Source organism: Palaemon carinicauda, chromosome 15, assembly GCF_036898095.1.
Source record: "Palaemon carinicauda isolate YSFRI2023 chromosome 15, ASM3689809v2, whole genome shotgun sequence".
Lineage (NCBI taxonomy): Eukaryota > Metazoa > Arthropoda > Malacostraca > Decapoda > Palaemonidae > Palaemon > Palaemon carinicauda.
In genome coordinates this window covers 72,787,866-72,811,313 of record NC_090739.1, presented here as the reverse complement: position 1 = coordinate 72,811,313, position 23,448 = coordinate 72,787,866, and the positions used below count along the sequence as shown (strand labels likewise).

Here is a 23,448-nt window from a genome sequence, read left to right as displayed (position 1 = left end):
CACCACATGGCCTCAGGCCTCTGGTCAGAGTCAGAAAAATACCTCCATATAAATCTCCTAGAGATGAAGGTCGTCTTTCTGGCCCTTCAACAGTTCCAACAGTACCTGGCAAGTCACTCTGTGGTGGTGATAAGCGACAACACCACAGTAGTGGCCTACATCAACAAACAAGGAGGTACTTTTTCGCAGCAACTATCCCACGTAGCAGTAAAGATACTGAGATGGGCCGAATTCCACTCGATACCATTATCGGGACGCTTCATTCCGGGCAAAAGGAATGTGCTCGCCGACAATCTGAGCAGAGCATCTTAGATAGGGAGTACCGAGTGGTCTTTGGATCATCTAGTAGCCAACAAATCCTGACTTTGTGGGGTTCTCCGACTGGGGATCTTTTCGCAACGGCCCTGAACTTCAGGCTTCCGCTGTACTGTTCCCCAGTCCCAGACCCCAAGGCTTTCTGGCAAGATGCTTTCCAACAACAGTGGGACAACATCGACGTTTACGCCTTTCCCCCGTTATGTCTGATGAGAAGGGTACTCAACAAGACCAGAACATCGGTCAATCTTTCAATGACCCTCATAGCTCTGCTATGGCATCATGCGGAATGGTTCCCGGACCTTCTGCAACTCCTAACGGAGCTACCAAGAGAACTCCCTCCACGACACAATCTACTCAAACAGCCACACGCCAACATCTTCCACAAAGCCGTAGGTTCACTACGACTTCACGCCTGGAGACTATTCAGCATCTTCTCTCTGAGAGAGGATTTTTGCAACAAGTTGCTGTCAGGATGTCTGGACACCTGCGAAAGTCTTGGGCAGCAGTCTACCAAGCAAAGTGGAAAGTCTTCTGTGGTTGGTGTCGTGGAAGGGGTATCTCTACTCGATGCCACTATTCCAACAATAGCGGATTTCCTCGTGTATTTGCGTGAAGAAATGCGCCTTTCAGTCTCGGCAGTGAAAGGCTATCGCTCAGCCTTAAGTCTAGCCTTCAGGCTGAAAGGAGTGGACATTTCTTCATCGCTAGAACTTTCTCTACTCATATGTAGTTATGAACTCACCTGCCCTCAGTCGGAAGTGAGACCTCCCCCATGGAACGTGGTTCGAGTTCTCAGGTCTCTTAAGAGACCTCCCTATGAACCATTACGCCAGGCATCAGATCACCACCTAACCTGGAAGACGATATTCCTGCTAGCTTTGGCCTCGGCCAAGCGAGTCAGCGAACTTCATGGTCTCTCGTATGACATCGCCCATTCAAGGTGATGGGGGGAGGTAATGTTCAGCTTCGTCCCTGAGTTTATTGCTAAGACTCAGAATCCTGGAGTGGCGGATCCACGATTCGACTCCTTCCGGATTTCTAGTCTACGTACTGTAACAGATGACCCAGACCATCTCTTACTATACCCAGTAAGGAGCTCGAGGCTGTACCTCAAAAGAACAGCTGCAGCCCGTCCTCATGTGCCAGCACTATTCGTCAGCACAGGAAGGACTAAGAGGAGGGTCACCAAGAACACCATCTCTGCATGGATTCGTATGGTCATTGACCTGGCCTTGAATCCAGACTCTCCTCCGTCACGTCGCCCTAGAGCACACGATGTCAGGGGCATAGCTACGTCCCTGGCCTTCAGAAGAAATTTTTCAGTGACGCAGGTTCTTCAAGCTGGGGTGTGGAAACGTCAAACAACATTCACATCCCACTACCTGCAAGACATGACCCACAGGAGACTTGATACGTTTTCTATCGGCCCTGTGGTGGCTGCACAACAGCTGGTTTAAAACCTCAAGCTCCTTATTGGACAAGTAGTAGAAGGTTGAGGGCATTGTTACCCAGTTTTAGTCTGCATGAATGAATTGGTTTGACTGGCCCTTATTCTTTTCTTCATCATCCCCTCTCTTGGGAAAAGCAGCATCCTGGGTTCTCTGCATAGCTGACCTCAAACCACTGCAGGTAAACTATGCTCCCTTGTGTTCCTAGCATTAAGATTAATAGTTACGTCCCCATACCCTGACGAGGTGATATTGGGAGAGTCCTAGTCTACAAGTTTCCATCTAAAGAACTTCAGAACAACTTTCTAGGACAAGTCATAATTCTTCATACCTTCACACACAGCTTGCGTATGCCGCAGTCCTTGAGTAGCAAGACTCTAGCGAGGCTCAGGGACTCCTTATTTCTTGGGTGCTTACACACTCAAATAACAAGCCCCTGGGCAAAGCCAAAATCCAGACTGGCTGGGACGTCCACCCTTCCTAATGGGTGAGTCACCCCTAATAAATAGCGTGGTTTGTATTCCAGTTACGGAACAAATGACAAATTCGTAGATAATTTGTATATTTCCTAACTATACAAACCTTAGCTATTTATCCAAACTTGCCCGCCAGCCATATCCCCCTTGAAGTCCTACCTCTAAGCAAAGTGAGCTCAAGCTCAGGTGTGTGAGAGGGGGAGGGCAGCAAGCTACCCTCCCCTACCCCCGCTAACTAGCGGTGTGGGTAGTAAACCCTCGTTAAAAATTAATGGCTCGTCATTTCAGCTACGCTGAAAGTAATATCCCTATTAAATAGCTAACGTTTGTATAGTTAGGAAAAATACAAATTATCTACGAATTTGTCATATTACCACTGCTACTACTGTACTACAGTACTACTAATGGCCTGACGTGCCATGTGCTTTAGCGACTAGGTCGCCTCCTCTGCTTACTGTTTCTATCCTTCTTTGGTCATTTGTTTTGGTATGCTGTTACCTTACAAGTTGACATCTTCATTAGATGGCAAGATTTACGTTAATTGCAAATGCTCTCACCCATTCGCTGCTGGATCTCAGCAGGTAGATAGAACATAGTTCTACACAGCGGTTGCCACAATAGAAGTCTTCCGATCTCTCGCTACTGCTGCCTTCCCCTATGAATTGGAACATGTCCCGAGGGAAATTGATCTTTCAGGAGTTTATTCCCCAACTTCTCTCCACGAGTTGAAGAGCTCGTTGGATCATTTCACGGTTTCGGGGTTCGATTACTTGTGATCTCCTCTTTGCTCCTTCCCACCGGCATGGGACAACAGTCTTGTAAGGCATAACTCCTCGTAGCTATTCATTTTCATCCCCAATATTGTCTAGTGGATTGAATCAAATCATGCTTACATTTACGAACTATAGCAAACGTAGATTTGACGAATCCTCTCATCTTATACCCAATCTTTGTTGGGCTAGGTTCCCTCACAGTTTGTGAAAGCGACTTCAACCCTCCATCCTCGGGATTCTCCTCTCAGAAGGATATATTTCAGGCAACCTACTGCTTTACCTTGGTTTTATTCATCAGCGTTCTGACGATGACGCTCTCCCCCAACCTAAGTTCACCTAGCCAGCGATAGGAATTCAAAGTCCGAAGCATCGTCCGGATGTCTTCTATTGGGGTAACACCTTTCTTGTCTGAGTTAGGTATACTCTGTAGTGGCTGTGATCCCCTCCGACTAATTCGGAGTACTCATCTCTTATTCAACCAACATGTCTCGTCCAACCAACAGGACTCCTTCAGTCCCTGTAGTCAATCCTTTTGATGGATAGCACAGGACCCCTCACCAAACTCTCATGCCTTCCACGGATCTCCGTCTCGTGATCAGGGGATCCAAGTTGAATGAAGAGCCTTCTCCTATAAGGACTTATGCGAACACGTGTTGTTTGCAAACCTCCCTGAGTTACCGAGGTCAATTACAACGGCAGAAAATCTGCAGCTCGGCTACAAAGAGCATGCACATCTTCATATCCCATCCACCTGTTAAGGTGCGATGGCGGTTTCCTCTGTAATCTATGTGAATCTGAACATCCATACGGACGTCCAGACTTGACCGTTACATCATCGTTGCATGGCTGCATGTTTAATCAAAGAATCTCCAAGCTTCTACAGTCAATTTTCCTATAGAAGTCTCCAGAATTCGACCTCTCTTGGAACAAGTTTGTTCAACAGACTCCGTTCAGCATGGAGACGGCACACACTGTCAAGCCAGCAGTAAGATCACAGGACTTCTTGTGCATGCTGGACCCCTAGGATGCATACTCCCAGATACCAGTACATCCGTCATCAAGAAAAGTATCTAAGGATCGTACGGGCAATATCAGTTTAAGGTGCGGTGCTTCGGGTTTCCATGAGAGTTTTTACCCTAGTTTCAACCTGGCCTACAGGATTGGCATCCGTCTTCGAAGACTCCGGTACGACTGGCTGATCATAGCAGACTCAGTGGCTTCCCTTCTTCAACACAAACTCCTTGAATTTGCTGCGATCAGAGGATTGTGGTAAATCTGAAGAAGTAATCCTTGCTTCCATATCGGAGACGGGTACTCCTGTGCATGATCATTGACATCATCCTACAGAAAGTCCGCCTCATTTTCCGAAGACTTTGGAATGATTGGCTGATCCTAACAGATTCGGTGGCTTCCCTTTGTCATCACCGAGATAGCTCCTCGAGTTTACCGGGATCTGGGGATTGAAGTAAATCTTGAGAGATATCCCTGCTTCCCTATCAGAGAACCTACTTACCTGGTAGTTATGTATAATTAAATATCCCCCCCTCCTCCCCTCTAGAGACTAGAAGCATGGGAAATATGGATATCTATGGGATGGTTTCTAGATACCTTGCTAGGGGCGCATGGTGGTACATCTGGCTATCCAATTGACGATTGGCGCAAGTTTTTTTAGTTTTTCTGTCGTGACGTCAGGGACGTAAGCTATATACATAACTACCAGGTAAGTATGTTCAAAAATTTATTTTATAATGAAAATAACATTTTACCAAATTGTTAGTGTACAGTAGTTTCTGTGGCTAAAAATGTAGTCAACTTGTGCGCGATTAGCTTTGGGGAGTGATATTATTAGTTACTGTATTTATATTACAAGATTTATTAATGGTTTTTTACAAGAGTAAATTTATTAAACAAATTCAATACTGTAGTTATTTGTCTTTGGTGTTACGATATATTTTGCTGCTATGATAGATTTTGTTGCAGGCCAGGTTTTGTCAATTGCATCCCAGTATGCATAGACTGATAAATCTGAATCCTTTTAAAATTTGGTTACTAGGAGCAGGTACTGAGAGGTAAGCGGTGTACGTGATGGAATATTCACTATTATATGGAATTCAGTAAAAAGTAAGGTTTTTGGAGGGTGATAGACAGTAACATCGTTGGGGAAACAACCAAAAAAGTTGTAGGATAAATAAACACCTTAATTCCTTACCTGCTAAGGTAGCTGACTTCAAAGGTTCCTGCCTCTTGAGTCGCTTTCCCTTAGGAGTGTCAGCCAGGATGTGACCTGCAGTGCTGAAAACACTCAATCGAGTCTGTCAACGGGGTGAGACCAACAATCTGACTAGACTTCAGGACTACCTATTGCCCAAAATAAAAAACCGCAACTTTACCAAACCAACCACCTATCATTTGCAAAGTAGATAAAAATTATCTAACTAGACTGAGGTGACTGTACACAAGTCGAAGTCCTCAGACAACCAATAAAAAATACACCAACCTATGTACAAGTAAACAAAACTAAGGTTGAGGGGAGGTAGTAACTCCTTTGCCTAATACAGAAGCCGTAGCTACGTATGGTCCCAAGGTATAACATTTCTCATAATCCACCCTCACCTCTCTGAGGTAATGAGAGGCGAACACAGAGTTGCTCCTCCAGAATGTCGCATCCATAATTTGACGGAGCGACATGTTCTTGCGGTAAGCAAGCGAGGTCGCAATGGCCCTCACTTCGTGAGCTTGCACTTTTAAACGTCCGAAGTGTTCCTCCTCACACAAGAGATGCGCTTCTCTTATCACTTCCCTCAGGAAAAAGGACAAAGCGTTCTTGGAAAGGGGCTTTTGAGGATCTTTCACAGAACACCACAGGGAGCTAGAAGAGCCTCTCACACTTTTCGTGCGAGACAAGTAGGTCTTGAGGGCTCGTACTGGACAGAGCAGCCTCTCTTGCTCTTGACCCACTAGGTTGGTCAAGTTAGGAACCTCAAAGGTCCTCGGCCAGGGCTTAGAAGGGTTCTCGTTCTTAGCGAGAAAGTCTAATCTCAAGGCACAAACTGCCCCATTCAGATTGAAGCCTACCTGTTTTTCAATTGCATGGACTTCACTAACTCTTTTAGCTGTTGCTAAGGCCAAAAGAAAGAGGGTCTTCTTGGTAACCTCCCTAAGGGGAGCCTGTGAGATGGGCTCAAATCTCTTGGTGCACAGAAATTTAAGAACCACATCAAGGTTCCAAGAAGGGGGCTTTAACTGGGTCTGCTTGGTCGTCTCAAAAGACTTAAAGAGGTCATGTAAGTCCTTATCGCGAGACAAGTCCAAGCCTCTATGCCGACAGACGGAAGAGAGCATACTTTTGTACCCTTTGATAGTGGACACAGCTAGCTTAGCGTCCTGTCTGAGGTACAACAAGAAATCCGCAATCTGGCTCACAGAGGTAGTGGATGAGGAAATCTTGTGCTTCCTACACCAAGCCCTAAAAGTCTCCCACTTGGACTGGTAGACCCTCTGCGAAGAGACCCTCCTCACTCTGGCGATAGCTTTCGCAGCTTGCGCTGAAAAGCCTCTCGATCTGACGAGCTTCTCGATAGTCTGAAGGCAGTCAGATTGAGAGCGAGGGGGTTTTGATGATATCTCTCGAAGTGGGGTTGTCTGAGCAGATTTTGACTTGCAGGGAGGCTTCTTGGAAAGTCCATCAACAAGTCCACCACCTCCGTGAACCATTCCCTCATCGGCCAGAACGGAGCTATCAGGATCAGCCGTCCCGAATTGAGGAGGGCGAATTTCCTGACTACCAGATTGATGATCTTGAACGGGGGAAAAGCATAAGTGTCCATCCCCGTCCAATCCATCAAAAAGGCGTCTACTGCTATTGCCTCTCTGTCCGGAACTAGGGAGCAATAGATGGGGATCCTCTTGGATAAATTGGAGGCGAAAAGATCGATGAGGGGTCTCCCCCACAGCCTCCAGAGACTCTGACAGACCTGTTGGTTGAGGGTCCATTCTGTGGGAAGGACCTGCCCTTTCCTGCTGAGCATGTCCGCCCTCACATTCTTCTGTCCCTGAACAAACCTCGTCAGCAGGCTTATCCTGTTCTCCTTCGCCCAAAGAAGGAGCTCTCTTGCTGTCTCGAAGAGAGACAGAGAGTGAGTCCCTCCTTGCTTCCTGATGTAAGCAAGAGCTGTGGTGTTGTCTGAGTTGACCTCCACAATCTTCCCAGACACCAAGTCCTTGAAGGCCTTTAGCCCCAGAAAAATGGCCATCAGCTCCTTGTTGTTGATGTGCCATCCCAGCTGAATTCCTTCCCAATAGCCTGAGACCTCCTTGCTTCCTAGTGTTGCCCCCCAGCCTGACTCTGATGCGTCTGAAAACAACACTAGGTCTGGGTTCCTCTTGTGTAAGGAGATCCCTTCCCCTAACAAGGTTGGGTCCAGCCACCACTTCAGAAGAGTCTTGACTTCTATTGGAATGGGGAAGGAAAAGGAGTCTTCCTGCATCTTTCTGTTCCATGTCTTCGAAAGAAAGTGCTGAAGAGGCCTTAGGTGGAGTCTCCCCAGAGAGACAAACTGTTCAAGGGAGGATAGAGTCCCCAGCAAACTCATCCACTCCTTCGCAGTGCATCTCTTCTTGTCCAGGAAAGTTCTGACTTTTACGAGACACTTGGTCTGTCTTTCCTGAGAGGGAGAAGCCCGAAAAAGAACTGAATTCAGAACTATCCCCAAATAGAGAATAGTCTGATTCGGTCTGATCTGAGACTTCTCCCTGTTGATGACCAGGCCTAGATCTTGAGCCATCATAAAAGTCTTCCGTAAATCCTCCAGACATTTCTCCCTCGATCGTGAACGAATCAGCCAATCGTCCAGATAGAAGGATATCCTTATCCCCTCCTGATGCAGCCAACCTGACACATTCGCCATTACCCTGGTGAAGACTTGAGGAGCCGTGCTGAGACCGAAGCAAAGAGCTCTGAATTGGAAGCACTTGCCCTCCAATACAAATCTCAGGTACTTCCTCGAAGTCGGATGGATGGGGACATGGAAATATGCGTCCTGCAAGTCGAGGGACACCATCCAGTCCCCTGGACGTACTGACGCCAGCACCGACTGAGTCGTCTCCATGGAGAACTTTGTCTTCTCCACAAATACGTTGAGAGCGCTGACATCCAGGACGGGTCTCCATCCGCCCGAGTTCTTGGGGACCAGAAACAGGCGATTGTAAAAGCCTGGGGAGGCTAGATCCCGAACCGGTTCTATCGCCCCCTTGTCTAGCATTTGGTTGACAAGGTCTACTAGGGCCTTCTGTTTCCCAGGATCTGAGTACCGGGCTACTAAGGCCAGCGGAGCATCTGCGAGAGGAGGTTTTTTCAGAAAGGGGATCTTGTATCCTTCCTTGATGACTGAGAGGGACCAGGTGTCCGCCCCTCTCCTCTTCCAAGACTGCCAAAAACCTGACAGTCTTGCGCCTACTGTCTGGAGGAGACGAACTTCATTTTCTGGAGCGAGGTCTGAAAGAACCCCTGGTAGATCTTGGTCCTGAATCTTGCCTTCTCCCTCTAAAATCTGGTCTTGAAGTAGTCCTGCCCCGAAAGGGCTGCTGGAATCTCCTTTCCTCCTGTTTCAAAGAAGAAGGAGGGGCTGCCAAGGGCTTACGAGCAGAACGAGATAAAAGGTCTTGGGTGGCTTTTTGGGCCAGAGAACGCGTAATGTCATTAACCAGGGACTCGGGAAAAAGATGTTGAGAGAGGGGGGCGTAAAGAAGCTCAGACTTTTGAGCATTGGTAACAGACCTAGAAGCAAAAGAGCAAAGCAGAGCTCTCTTCTTTAGGACCCCAGCTGAGAACAGAGCAGCCAACTCATTCGCCCCATCTCTGAGGGCCTTATCCATACAGGACATAATACTGGTAAGGTCCCTAGATCCTTCCATCTGTTCAGTTTTCCTTGCGAGAGTCCCAAGCGACCAGTCTAGGAAACTAAAAACCTCAAAGGCTCTAAAAATACCTTTGACGAGATGATCCAGCTCCGACATCGACCACATGACCTTGGCTGAGTTGAGAGCATGCCTTCTAGCAGAGTCCACTAAACCAGAGAAGTCACCCTTGGAGGAGGAAGGCACTCCCAGACCCAAAGGTTCTCCAGTTGCATACCACATACCCGCTCTTGAAGCAAGACGAGCTGGTGGAAACGAGAAGGAAGTCTTAACTGTTTGTCTCCGCTCCATCATCCAGTCATCAATCTTCGTGAGAGCCTTCTTTGCGGAGATAGACAGCTTCATCTTGATGAAGGCCGACTGTTTCTTGGCCTTCTTTCTGTTAAATTGGGACTGAGGAGATTGAGAGGCAGCAGGTTGGAATTCCTCTCCAAAAAGTTCAAGAAGGGAGCGAGAGAGAACTTTGTAATCTCCCACAGCGTCGGCAGGATTATCATCGTCATCAGAAACATCCTCGAGGTCCTGATCCACATCTGCAATATCCTTCGAAAGAGAAGAAGGATCCTTAGAACCCGACAAGGGCAAATCAAAGGCATCATCCTGCAAAAGACGGGTTGCATCCTGGAGTCCCGCGCTAGAAGAATCCTTGGGACGAGAGGCAGTATCGTCCCGAAGAGGCAGGGTGGTATCGCCCTGGGACCGAGAACGAGAGGCAGAGTCGTTCTGTCGTCGTGGCGGCGAGAATGAGAGGCGGTATCGTCGTGGCGTCGTGAACGAGAGGCGGTATCGTCGTGGCGTCGAGAACTAGGGTCGGTATCGTCGTGGCGTCGTGAACGAGAGGAGGTATCGTCGTGGCGAAGCGAACGAGAGGAGGTATCGTCGTGGCGAAGCGAACGAGAGGAGGTATCGTCGTGGCGAAGCGAACGGGAGGCGGTATCGTCTTGGTATCGAGAACGAGAAGCAGCGTCGTTCGATAAGGTATCGTCCCGGTATCGAGAACGAGAAAACGTATCGCCCTGGTATCGCGAAGAAGTATCGCCTGGCGAAAGCACACATTCCTCATCCTGGCGTAGAGAGGGAGAAGTTTTCTTTAAAGAAGAACTCCGTTCTCTCTTAGAAGCAGACTTCTTAATCGGCAACGAGTCGTCTTTACGTCTGTCAGACTGGGCGTGAGGGCGGCTAAAGGCTTGTACTAAAGTCAAAAGTTGTTCCTGCATGACAGACATAAAGGATTTAGCAACATCAGCTGGGTCTTGCGGACCCGAAGGGGGGGGCTGACGAATAACACTCGTATCTTCGGCAGCAGGCTTCGTCCTTTTCACAGGCACGGAGTCGAAATCATCCTCCGACGGACAAGGTTCATAACTGCTAGAACCGGGAGAGAAAGAACGAGACCGTTCGTCGCGGTTCCATCTCCTCTTAGTAGGTCTTGAAGCTTCATACTTCCATTTACGTCTGGACGAATTCGGAGAAGAAAACAACACATCCGACACGTCTTTCCCGTGACGGTCAAGAGCAGCCTGGGAATCGACAACAGGACTGTCTGAGGCGACGGCTGACCGAGGGTACGTACCTCTCACCCCCTTTCGGTCATCGACGTACCTTCTCCCTTGGTCCTGGGAGCTTGGTAGAGGTCTAGGCCTAGGGGTATGACAGATTCGGTCAGTCGCCACCTCCACTGCACTAACACAAGCACTTTCACTTTCCTTACCTTTAAAGGCCTCCAGTTGTTCTTTAATGGCCTTCAACTCGGCCGCCAGGCTAGCGTACCGAGGGTCATCCGTAGATACGGAACCTGTAGGAGGTGCAGGAGTTACTACCTCAAGGGAAGGATCAACTTCCAAAGAGGAATCAATAATAGGATCAATAGATAAATCTACGCTAAGTTCGTCTTCCTTACCACTAACAGACTTAGACTTAGACCTAGAAGCTCTCCTAACTCTATCGAGCTCTAGCTTACGCACATAGCGCTTCATAATTAACCAATCTTTCTCATCCAAAACCTTACATTCCCCGCACCTATTATCAAGGGCACAAACAAAACCCCTACAATTAGAACAAACTGTGTGAGGATCTACCGCCATTTTCGGTAGTCTCACCTTACATTCCTCATTCGCACAGATACGGTAATGACTCTTTTCACTCATAATGAAAAACAGTAAAAAAAAAGCTAAGAGAAAACAAAATACAACGATCGCCAAAACCCCAAATCAGAGTACTTCACCAAAAAAGCAGACTGGTACACCGAGCAGGGAAAGCGAAGAAAAACTCTTAATGACGGACCAACGTGTTGTCGATCCGGCCGGCAGAGATGAACTGAAGAACAGAAAACGGGAATGATTCCTCCTACCACCCTTTAACGGGTGTTACCACCCAACCACCACAAGGCGGTTGCCTAGTTTTAGAAAAATTCTGCCGAAATAGAGATAATTAGCTATGTATATATAACTGCCAGGTAAGTATTCATAAAACTTTGTTTTATCATAAAAACTCCATTTTTTATTTCTTTTTAGATTTTGTTGGGCTTCACCATGCCTCGAAGAAGGAATCAGGACGATAAATACCAGCCAATTAATTGGCATGACATATTTCAAAGGGTAAGTAAGTTTAAGTTAGTTTCTGATATTAGTGCATATAAAATGTAACCCAAGCTTTTAGCATTCTTACATTCAGTGCTGGTGCACTTTGCTTGTTTTACTAAATTTCCTTTTTTAGTTTACTGAACATTACCTTTCATTGGTGCATTTTGTATAGTTTGTGATTAATATTTACTGAGTAGTCTTAAACTACATCAGATTTTATTGTACAATAGTGCTCATGGCTTTATCAACACTTTTGCTAGGGGTTCCTAATCCTTTTAAAGTGATTCATACCATGTTTTCTGTGATGTTATCAGGTCTATGCTTAGATTTTAAAATATTGTAGTCCATAGGAAGACTTACTTTTAAGGGTACTTAAAACAGGATTGTTCCAACACGGAGTACTTACCTCGAACTACTTTCTTAGGAGTATCTGGGATCCCCTCCCTAACCGACCAAGAATTTTGTGTAGTTCCCCCATCTCCGTTTTCCCTTGTTGGGTCCCTCCGTGGCGGATGGATACTCGGTCAGCGCGCGAGAGTGCGCTGCTAGGTCTGTGTCGCCAATAAGCATCTGGTCGCGGCGTAGATAACATCTTGCCGCTCTCTCTAACATCCCGTCCGACCCACCATTGTGTTCTACGTGTTCTCTTTGTGCTTTCCCTCCGTTTGTGCTTTCCCCATTCACATCCTTTCCTTGTGTTGCTTGTGTATTCGTGTATTCACGTATGGAATCCCAGCGTCGTTGTCCCGGGCCCAAGGCCGAAGTCTTGCGAGGCTTGGCTTTCTAAGCCCGATGTCGATCCGCACACATTGTGCTCCTCGTGTAGAGGCAGTGTGTGCTCGCCTGCCTCCACGTGTCTGGAGTGTGAGTCCTGGCCGGAGTTGCAGTGGGCCTTGTACGCAACAAAGAAGAAAAAGGCTTCGAAGCGGTCTCCTAGGAAGTCGGGTATCAGCTCGCCCTTGACGTCGCCTTCAGCTCCTTCGGAGAGAGGTTCTCCTTCCCCTACCCCTACCCAGAGCCAGAGTAGGGGACGAGGTAAGTCCGTTGTGGGGAAACGGCCCATTGCCGTTCCCCGTGAGTCTGATGTAATTGATGCTAATTGTACTCTGCCTACGCAGACGAGTGGGGAGTCTGCTAGTGTGGCGGAAGTGTGTTCCGTAGACAAGGTTCTGGTGCCCGCAGGACCCGTCTCCAGTAAAGACCCGGTGTGGGGAAGGTCAGGAACAGCTCCTTCCCCCCCATCGTGGCTGTGCTTTTCAGGAACAGCGGTTTCCAGGGCCGGGCTAGACAAAGAAAGGCAGGCCACGTGCTCTTCAGACCCCGACTCCATTGTGTGGACGGCACCAAGAATGCCCTTCAGGTCATCCATGCGGCAAGAGGAGGAGTTTTCGGGTTGGTTTGCCTCTCGAGCTACGCACGCCCCCGGCACCTTCGGCTTCTCTACCGCTGGACATCTTGCAACCCGTCACCCCGGCAGCACAATTACAAGCCCCTAGGTTGGTGGCAGAAGACACAGAGGACTCAGATAGCTCCTGTTCCTCTTCATCTACCTCGGACGACTCCTCGTCCTACATTTCGTCATCGTCGGAGGACTCCAGCAGCCGGGAGACGAGAAGGTAGAGAAAGAGGTCTAAGAGGAAGGAGTCGAGCTCATTCGCAGGCCCTTCGAGGAAGAAGGTCAAGGTTATGAGGAGGAAGAACAAGAAGAGGAATTCTTCCAAGAGGAAGTGGGTTAAAGTGGCTTTTCCCCCTTGTGGGTCGAACAGGGCTCTTGCCGCTCCAGTGCCTGCCTCGGTGGCCGCTGGAAACGCTCCCGCGCCCTTACCCAGTGTCTCTTCGGCTCCGTCCGCCTGTCGGATGCAGCCGTTGGCACACTTTAACTTTCCCTTGCCTTTGCCCGGCAAGTTACCGGCTCCATCCGTCCACCGGAGGCAGCCGCTGGCTCGGCCCGGCAGCATGGCGCCCACGCCCATAGTCTCACTGGCTCCATCCAGGCATCGGATGCAGCCGCTGGCACAACAGGACAGTTAGTCTCCACGGATTTCCCCGGGAGGAGGTAGACCCATGACGGCTCCATCCGTGATGGAGGCAGCCGCTCCGTCGAGCCGGGCGGAGGAAAAGGATATGGCCGCCCCCACAGATCCATCCTTGATCGAGGATACAGCCGACACGGACGATCAAGTGGTAGAGGGCTTACTGGACACTGGCGAATGTTCCCCCGATGAAGTGTCCTCCTACAGGAAGGTCCACCCCCAGTGTCTCTTCGGCTCCGTCCGCCCATCGGATGCAGCCGTTGGCACACTTTAACTTTCCCTTTCCTTTGCCCGGCAAGTTACCGGCTCCATCCGTCCACCGGAGGCAGCCGCTGGCTCGGCCCGGCAGCATGGCGCCCACGCCCATAGTCTCACTGGCTCCATCCAGGCATCGGATGCAGCCGCTGGCACAACAGGACAGTTACTCTCCACGGATTTCCCCGGGAGGAGGTAGACCCATGACGGCTCCATCCGTGATGGAGGCAGCCGCTCCGTCGAGCCGGCCGGAGGAAAAGGATACGGACGCCCCCACAGATCCATCCTTGATCGAGGATACAGCCGACACGGACGATCAAGTGGTAGAGGGCTTACTGGACACTGGCGAATGTTCCCCCGATGAAGTGTCCTCCTACAGGAAGGTCCTGGCACTGATCCAGCACCGCCGCAGGCTAGACGAGCCTAAACCGTCATCAGAGCAGGCTTGGCTTTCGTGTTTGGGAAGGATGGTAGACAAACCAGTTTAACAGAAACCATCCTTGACCCTACCTTTGGCTCCGGACGTGGCCCTGGGCATGGAACACGTCGACCAGTATGTCGTAGGGCAGAAGAACTCCCTAAGAGCCCAAGGGTCCTTCAAGCTCCTGCCTGGAATGAGGACCTAGAAAAAGTTTCATGTGCCAGACGGGCGTCATGCGGGACCTCGCACGTTAGAAGAAGCCGTCGCGACTTTAAACCAGGGCAGTGCAGATGACAGGAGCCTTACTGCCCCAGTGGTCTTCTCTCAAGCGGAGGCTGCTATAATGGAGGACACTTCACAGGACATCATAAATGTGACTTCCTGGCTGGACTGGTGGGCGTGCACCCTGGCAGGGTTCCAGGTCTTCCACAATCTCTTAGTGCTGGAGAATCAGGCCCTACTACAGGAACTGATACGTTCAGGAGGGAAGGCGATGAAGTTCCTTACTTTCCAGTCCCTGACCCAGACGGCAAACTGGGTGTTAAGGAGGGGAGATACGATTCTTAACAGTCTCCCCCGTAGACTTCACGAACGTGAGGCAAAGTTGCTAAGAAATGCTCCGGTGAGGGGTGAGACCGTGTTCCCCCTTCAGGCAGTAGCCAAAACGATGGAGAGAGTTGGGAAGCCTAAAGACTTGACGGAACCCAGACAGTCAGCAGCAAGACGTCCTCCCTATAGGAGACCATCGGTGGACGGGGCCTACCCACCTACGCCACTAGCTAGACAGGAGGCCCCCTCCCCTTCCTGGCATCAATCCCCGCTGCCCTCCCGCAGAAGTGGTGCCCCAGCCCAGGCCTCCTTTAGGCAGAAATACGCCGGTTCAAGACGGGGTCGCTTAAACCGTCTCCCCAGAAGGAGATAGGAAGGGAGGCCCCCTACACCTTCCCACGCCACAGGTGGGGGGATGCCTCAAACGTTATTGGCAAGCATGGCGGGACAACAGTGCGGACCCGTCGTCCGTGACAGTCTTCAGGGAGGGATACAGGATTTCCTTCCTGACAAACCCGCCCCGTCTGATTCCCGAACATCGGGCAGAATGGCTGGCACCCAAGGATCACAAGAAGAGAGAAGCCTTGCAGGAAGAGGTGTCAGCCATGTTGAACAAGGGAGCACTGCAACCTGTCCAGGAATTGTCCCTGGGGTTCTACAGCAGGCTCTTCCTGGTAGAGAAAGCTACGGGAGGTTGGAGACCAGTCATCGACCTCTCGGCCCTGAACAAGTTCATCAAGAAGACGTCCTTCAAGATGGTCACGCCGAAGTCGGTACTGGCAGCCTTGAGAAGGGTATTTCATGATGTCCCTGGATCTCAAGGACGCCTACTTTCAGATCCCCCTACACCCCTCCAGCAGGACGTTCCTCAGAGTGAAGTGGGGATCCCAGTCTCTGCAGTTCAGGACCCTCTGCTTCGGCCTGTCAACGGCCCCTCAGGTGTTCACGAGGGTGTTCACCGTAGTATCACCCTGATTCCCGAACATCGGGCAGAATGGCTGGCACCCAAGGATCACAAGAAGAGAGAAGCCTTGCAGGAAGAGGTGTCAGCCATGTTGAACAAGGGAGCACTGCAACCTGTCCAGGAATCGTCCCTGGGGTTCTACAGCAGGCTCTTCCTGGTAGAGAAAGCTACGGGAGGTTGGAGACCAGTCATCGACCTCTCGGCCCTGAACAAGTTCATCAAGAAGACGTCCTTCAAGATGGTCACGCCGAAGTCGGTACTGGCAGCCTTGAGAGAAGGGTATTTCATGATGTCCCTGGATCTCAAGGACGCCTACTTTCAGATCCCCCTACACCCCTCCAGCAGGACGTTCCTCAGAGTGAAGTGGGGATCCCAGTCTCTGCAGTTCAGGACCCTCTGCTTCGGCCTGTCAACGGCCCCTCAGGTGTTCACGAGGGTGTTCACCGTAGTATCACCCTGGGCACACAAGCAGGGCATCAGGCTGATCAGGTATATAGTCGACTGGTTACTGCTTTCAGCCTCAGAGGCAGCCTTAAAGGAGCAGAGGGCGAAGCTATTGCAGTTCTGCAGAGAACTGGGGGTCACCATCAACTTAGAGAAGTCCCAGTTAGTCCCCACCACCAGGATGACGTACCTAGGGATGGTCCTGGACTCCCAATTAGCGAGGGCATTCCCCTCTCAAGAGAGGCTGAACAACCTGGATCATGTTATACGACCATTCCTGACAAATGCACCGATGAGAGCCAAGGATTGGCAGAGACTCGTGGGCCACCTGGTCTCGCTGGAGAAGTTAGTTCCTCAGGGGAAGCTCAAGCTGAGGCCAGTCGAATGGAACCTGAAGGACCTCTGGTCACCGGGAGACCCTCCTCAGAACTTAGTCAGGATGACTGCGGCCTCCAGGAACATGCTCCTTTGGTGGTCCGACAGGGCAAACACCCTAAAGGGGGTACCGTTCGCGTCCGCTCCTCCGGAGATGTTGCTCTTCACAGACGCGTCAAAGGAGTGGTGGGGAGCCCATCTGCTCGAAGAGACAGCAGAGGGAAAGTGGTCCCCGGAGGAGAAGCCCCTCCACAGAAACCTGCTCGAGCTCCTGGCAGTTCAAAAGGCCCTCGCAACATTCGCCCATCACCTTCAGGGAAACTCAATTGCCCTCATGTGCGACAACGCCACCATGGTGGCATACATAAAGAAACAGGGAGGATTGAGGTCAAGGGAACTGTGCGACCTCACGTCTCAGATCCTGGAATGGGCCGAGAGGAACCACATCATTCTCACGGCCAGGTTCATTCCGTAGAAGAGAAACGTTCTGGCCGACGGCCTCAGCAGGGCAGGGCAAGTTGTGGGATTGGAGTGGTCCCTACACCTGTAAGTGGCCCAGGAGGTCCTCCAGTTGTGGGGCTCACCGGTAATAGACCTGTTCGCCATGAGGCTCCCCGTGTTCTGTTCTCCTGTGCCAGACCCAGCAGCAGCGTTCGAGGACCCCTTCCAGCACCCGTGGGACGGACTCAACGCATATGCCTCTCCCCCCTTCGGGATTCTCAGGCAGGTGCCCAACAGGCTCAGACAATCAAGGGCCACAAGGATGACTTTGGTAGCGCCCTGGTGGCCGGAGAGGGAGTGGTTCGCGGATCTACAGGACCTGGCCACCCTTCCTCCGTGGCCCCTGCCAGTAAGGGAAGATCTGCTGCACCAGCCTCACTTTAGAAGGTTTCACGAAAACCCTCAGTGCCTTTAGCTACACGTGTGGAGGTTATCGAGCGCTTATTAAGGATGGAAGGATTCTCGGAGAATACAGTTTCGAGGATGTCAGGGTATCTTCGTAAGTCCTCGAGCGTGGTGTACCAGGCCAAGTGGGCCACGTTTGTGAAGTGGTGTGCCACATAGAACCCGAGACTCTTGGATGCATCAGTCCACAAGATTGCAGACTTCCTGGTCCACCTGAGGGATGACCTGGGGTCTCCATTCCAGCTATCAAGGGGGTCCGAGCTGCCCTTGGGCAGGTTTTTTAACTCAGAGGCATCGACCTGGAGGCCTCTTGCCAGATTTCCATGCTCATCAGGAGTTCGAGCAATCTTGTTCCCCATGCGCCTCTAGGGTCCCGCAGTGGGACGTGGCCAAGGTTCTCTAGGTTTTGACAAGGCCTCCCTTCGAACCCCTTAAGGATATCGTGGATAAAGACCTCACTCAAGACAGTGTTTTTACTAGCTCTAGCCTCAGCCAAGCATGTGAGTGAGCTCCACAGCTTGTCCTTCGAGGTCTCTCACTGGAAAGGGTGGAAGGACCTATCCTTTAAGTTTCTGCCTGAATTTGTGGCCAAAACCCAGAACCTGGCAGTTGCGGACCCAAGGTTCGAGGAGTTCTCGGTTCCGGCAATCCCTCACTCAGACAACACGGAAGACTTGCTCCTATGCCCAGTGAGAACAGTCAGGAAATACCTTAGTAGGACAGCCAGACTCAGGCCAGCCATCAAAAGTCTGTTTGTCTCTTCAGGCCCAGTAAAGAGGGCAGTGTCTAAGAACACAATCTCCTTCTGGCTTCGGCAAGTCATCAAGCGAGCTTACGACAGTGAGGGGTCTGCGGTCCCTGGTACCCTGCGACCCCATGATATTAGGGGCCTTAGCACATCTTTGGCATTTGATAGCAACATGGCAGTGGGCCAAATCATGCGAGCAGGTATATCGTCCAGGCAGTCCACCTTTACGGCTCACTATCTGAAAGACTGTACGAAGAAATCCCTGAACTCCTTCTCCATTGGTCCAGTTATTTCCGCCATGCAACAAGTTTAAAGCTAAAAGCCCCGGGTAGTCTGAGGGAAGTAATCGCAAGCGACACAAGTTTCTTCCTTACTCCCCCTTTTCCTTGCTACCCCTTTTTCCCTTTCCTTTCCTCCTCCCATGTGAGAGATGAATGCTGTGGAAGCCCATGTCCTGATTATGCATAAAGGTGAGTTATACAAAAGGTAGACTTTTGCGTGCTTCCCCCGACTCTCCTACCCTGTCCATTGTGTCGTCTAGACCTAGCCTCCTATCTAGGTCCCGTGTCCTGGGATGGTAATGGGGGTCTTCCGGCCTGTAAGCCCATCCCCTCCTCCTAAAGTGTAAGTCTCCTAAGAAAGTAGTTCGAGGTAAGTACTCCGTGTTGGAACAAATCACAAATTTCAAGTAATTTGTATTTTTCCTAACAGTACTTACTTCGAACTACTTTCGGGTTATTGTCCACCCATCCTGCCCCGAGTGTCTTACAGGAGTTCGAAATAGTACTTAAACATATGCTTACTGGCGACACAGACCTAGCAGCGCACTCTCGAGAGCTGACCCTGGGTCGCCTCAGGGCGAGTATCCATCAGCCACGGAGGGACCCGACAAGGGAAAATGGAGATAGGGGGAACTACGCAAAATTCTTGGTCGGTTAGGGAGGAGATCCCAGATACTCCTAAGAAAGTAGTTCGAGGTAAGTACTGTTAGGAAAAATACAAATTACTTAAAATTTGTGATTTTATTCCTACATGGCTACAAACTTCCGAGTCATTTAAATGGGTTACTCCTAATGTAGATTTTCTTCAACTAGGCAATAAGAAAGAAAAACAGGGTTAAATTATAACTGTAATTTGTTCCATAACTGGAATACAAACCACGCTATATAATAGGGGTATTACTTTCGACGTAGCTGAAATGACAAGCCTTTAAATTTTAATGAGAGTTAACTACCCATACTGCTAATTAGCGGGGGTAGGGGAGGGTAGCTTGCTACCGCCCCCGTCACACACCTGTGATGAGCTCTCTGCTTTCGGCTCGGATGGTGAACGGACGTTGCCGCTCTTCATCCTCGCCGAATGTTGGCAGCCATTAATGACTTTTGCTTTTTCTTTTTCTCTTGGTGTGTGTTTGTGAAGTTGACTTCTGCGACCATTGCGCACCTGCTCTGGACTCTCCGGCCGCCCTTGTGGGACGTTTATGTTGGCGGTGGAGACTGATCCTCACACCCTTTGTCCTGTATGCAGAGGTCAACGGTGTGATAGTGTAAATAAGTGTAATGAGTGTAGGGAGTGGTCTTCCTCCCAGTGGGAGAGGTTTGGGTGACGGCGGAAGAAGTCCAAGCGGGATATTCGAAGGGAGAGAAACCCAAGGCCTCTTCTGTCTCCGAAGCTCCTACTCGTTCGGCCTCGTACGAGAGACCGTCGAGTAGTAGCGTAGACCAAGTTAATGTCGGCCAACCCCTGTTCTTGAGAAATGATGTTGCTTCCCCTAGCGAAGCACCCCCACCTTGTCACTAACCCCTCTTTTACAGATTTGGTCTTCCTTGGGGCTTACGGGTCCGCCCTCCAAGGAAGCTTTGCTACAGTTCATCCGCATGGGTGCTTCTGTTCAGCAGTCATCGTCGCCGTCAGAGGTAAATACTCTTATCCTCGTCAACGTTATTGTGTCAAAGGTGTCTCATGCGTTATCATCCAACTCCTCTGCCCCTCCAGACTCTCCAACGGTTGCTGCCGACTTAGTTTCCCTCGTTCCTGAACATCCTTCGAGGGGGAAACTAAGTCCAACGTCTGTCTCTCCTGCAAGTGTTTCTCTTCCTCGGGGAGTTCTTATAGAGACTCCTCTTCGGAGGACTGCTGCGGCGCACGGTCAGCTTGCTGATCCAACGGCCCCCAGAGGGCGCATTCGTTGGAAAGCGGCGAAGAGGCGCCTCTTTGGTTCATCGTCGTCGCAGCCGTCCCCTGCAGAGGAGCCTCCGCTGCAGTCATCTGACCTTCATCCATTGATCGTCACGGCTCCTGTGACTTCGGTCCTGGACCTCTCTGCTGATCGTTTGCGATCCCCTTCGATGGATGCTCGTCCTTACAAAGGGCACATCGACCATCCACCTTTCAGACCTGCCAACCTGCCATCACTACAGTGGAACCTCTACATACGATTGTCTTTACATACGATTGTTCCAACATCCGAAGTAAAATTTGATCAAATTTTTGTCTCGACACCCGAAGTCATGCTCCAACATCCGATGTAGATCTTGCTTACGCCAGTAGATGGCAGCACGTGGAAGGGACGCCATTGAACGGCGAGTGCTCTGTTCTCTGTTCTCGTGCTATCGTGTGGTTGTCCTCTGTTCGGTCTGTTATTAACTGTGCTTATTATCTTCCTTTTCTCACATTTCCTTTTTGATTTTACCTATAATTATGGTGCCTAAGAAGCTAAGTATCAGTATAGGTAGTAGTGAGTAAAGGAAGAAGGCACTTCTTTCATTAGAATTGAAGCAAGAAATTATAGAAAAACATGAGAACAGTGTGCATGTGAGTGATCTGGCTAAACAATATGGCCGGAATATGTCTACGATCTCGACGATCATCAAGCAGAAGGCAGCCATTAAAGCAGTCAAACCATCGAAGGGATCACCATTAAAGCAGTCAAACCATCGAAGGGATCACCATTATTTCAAAATGTTGAAGCAATACCCTGGAAGAGATGGAACGCCTTTTGTTGATACGGATAAAGGACAAAGAGATTGTTGGCAACGATCATTTGTGAGAAGGGACAGCGTGATGAACAGAAAGAAAGAAAGTGAAGCAAAGAAAACTAAGAGCATTAACAAGCTCTTTTAAAAAAGTCCTCTCTCTATTTCTGTCTCTCTAAACATAGCATTAACATGCTCTTTAAATAAAATCTCTCTCTCTCTCTCTTTTGTTTTTCTCCGCTGTTAGAGTGTTAGAGACGTCTATTAATTTTTTTCCGAGAGAGAGAGAGAGATTAAATAAAAGTGTATTTAGTGTACAGTAGACCCCCGGGGTACGCCGTCCCCAGCCTACATTTTTTTCACGTTACGGTGTGGAATACGATGTCTTTTCGTCCCCTTGTTACGACATTTTCCCCACCTTACGGCATCGAATTCCAAAATCCAAACTTGGCGGTTTTTACGTGTACGACTGTGCGAGTCACTAGCCTACCACCACGCTCTTATGTCACTGCCTATGTCACTAAGAAGCTGGTCTGCTATTGGTCAGCGTCACGGCATCACTAAGATGCCGATACGCTATTGGCCGAAATCCCTCCCACAATGCCTGAGAATACTGCCTCGCTCTCTCTTTGTTGTACGCGCGCTGAGGTCAGAATCTCGTGTGCGTTTCGTAAAGACTTGATCTCGTGTGAGTGCTTGCGATATCGTATTTTTTGTGCATTTTAGTGCTTAATTATAACTTTAATTAATTAGCCATGGATCCTAAGATTGCTAGTGATGTTAAAGGGAGAAGTAAGAAGATGATTACTATGGAAACGAAGCCGGAGATAATAAAGAAATACGGAGAAGGCATGCGCATCGTTACCCTCGCTAGTACGTATGGCCGTAACCAGTCCACGATTGGTTCAATTATCAAGAACAAGGAAGCCATTAAAGCAAGTAAATCTTTTAAAGGCATGACTGTCCTTGCCAGTGGAAGGACCTCAATCAACGACGAGATGGAGAGACTCCTTCTTACTACGGATTAAAGGGAAGGAAATCGCTGGTGATACACTCACGCAATCGGTAATTTCGCACAAAGCTCAGAGAGACGGTGGAGACGAAGGAACGTCGCAGCAAGCCCCCCAAGAGTTCAAGGCTTCTCGTGGGTGGTTTGATCGTTTTAGGAAGAGGACTGGTATTCACTCAGTCGTCAGGCATGGAGAGGCAGCCAGTTCTGACAAGAAAGCAGCAGAAGAATTCCTCAAGAAGTTTGAGAAAGTAATTTCCAGAGAGGCTACATTCCTCAGCAAGTGTTTAACTGTGATGAAACTGGCCTTTTCTGGAAGAAAATGCCCCGCCGTACATATATCACAGCTTTATTATTATTATTATTACTATCCAAGCTACAACCCTAGTTGGAAAAGCAAGATGCTATAAGCCCAGGGGCTCCAACAGGGAAAAATAGCCCAGTGAGGAAAGGAAATAAGGAAATAAATAAATGAAGAGAACAAATTAACAATAAATCATTCTAAAATAAGTAACAACGTCAAAACAGACATGTCATATATAAACTATTAACAACATCAAAAACAAATATGTCATAAATAAACTATAAAAAGACCCTTGTCCGCCTGGTCAACAAAAAAGCATTTGCTCCAACTTTGAACTTTTGAAGTTCTACTGATTCAACCACCCGATTAGGAAGATCATTCCACAACTTGGTAACAGCTGGAATAAAACTTCTAGAGTACTGCGTAGTATTGGGCCTCGTGATGGAGAAGGCCTGGCTATTAGAATTAACTGCCTGCCTAGTATTACGAACAGGATAGAATTGTCCAGGGAGATCTGAATGTAAAGGATGGTCAGAGTTATGAAAAATCTTATGCAACATGCATAATGAACTAATTGAACGACGGTGCCAGAGATTAATATCTAGATCAGGAATAAGAAATTTAAGAGACCGTAAGTTTCTGTCCAACAAATTAAGATGAGAATCAGCAGCTGAAGACCAGACAGGAGAACAATACTCAAAACAAGGTAGAATGAAAGAATTAAAACACTTCTTCAGAATAGATTGATCACTGAAAATCTTGAAAGTCTTTCTCAATAAGCCTATTTTTTGTGCAATTGAAGAAGACACAGACCTTATATGTTTCTCAAAAGTAAATTTACTGTCGAGAATCACACCTAAAATTTTGAAAGTCATACATATTTAAAGAAACATTATCAATACTGAGATCCGGATGTTGAGGAGCCACCGTCCTTGACCTACTTACAATCATA

At 49.1% G+C, this 23,448-nt stretch overlaps 1 protein-coding gene across 3 annotated transcripts in view; it reads left to right on the top strand.

The window, feature by feature from the left end:
• The window catches only part of LOC137654666 (rhomboid-related protein 2-like), a 206,896-nt gene that overhangs the window by 43,717 nt on the left and 139,731 nt on the right, over nt 1-23,448 (top strand). For all 3 annotated transcript variants that reach the window (XR_011046674.1, XM_068388512.1, XM_068388513.1), the window contains exon 2: nt 11,445-11,528. Coding sequence is in view for 2 of the 3 variants with exons in the window: in XM_068388512.1 (XP_068244613.1) it covers nt 11,463-11,528 (66 nt within the window). In the remaining variant the exon portion in view is untranslated. The remainder of the gene's footprint in view (nt 1-11,444; nt 11,529-23,448) is intronic.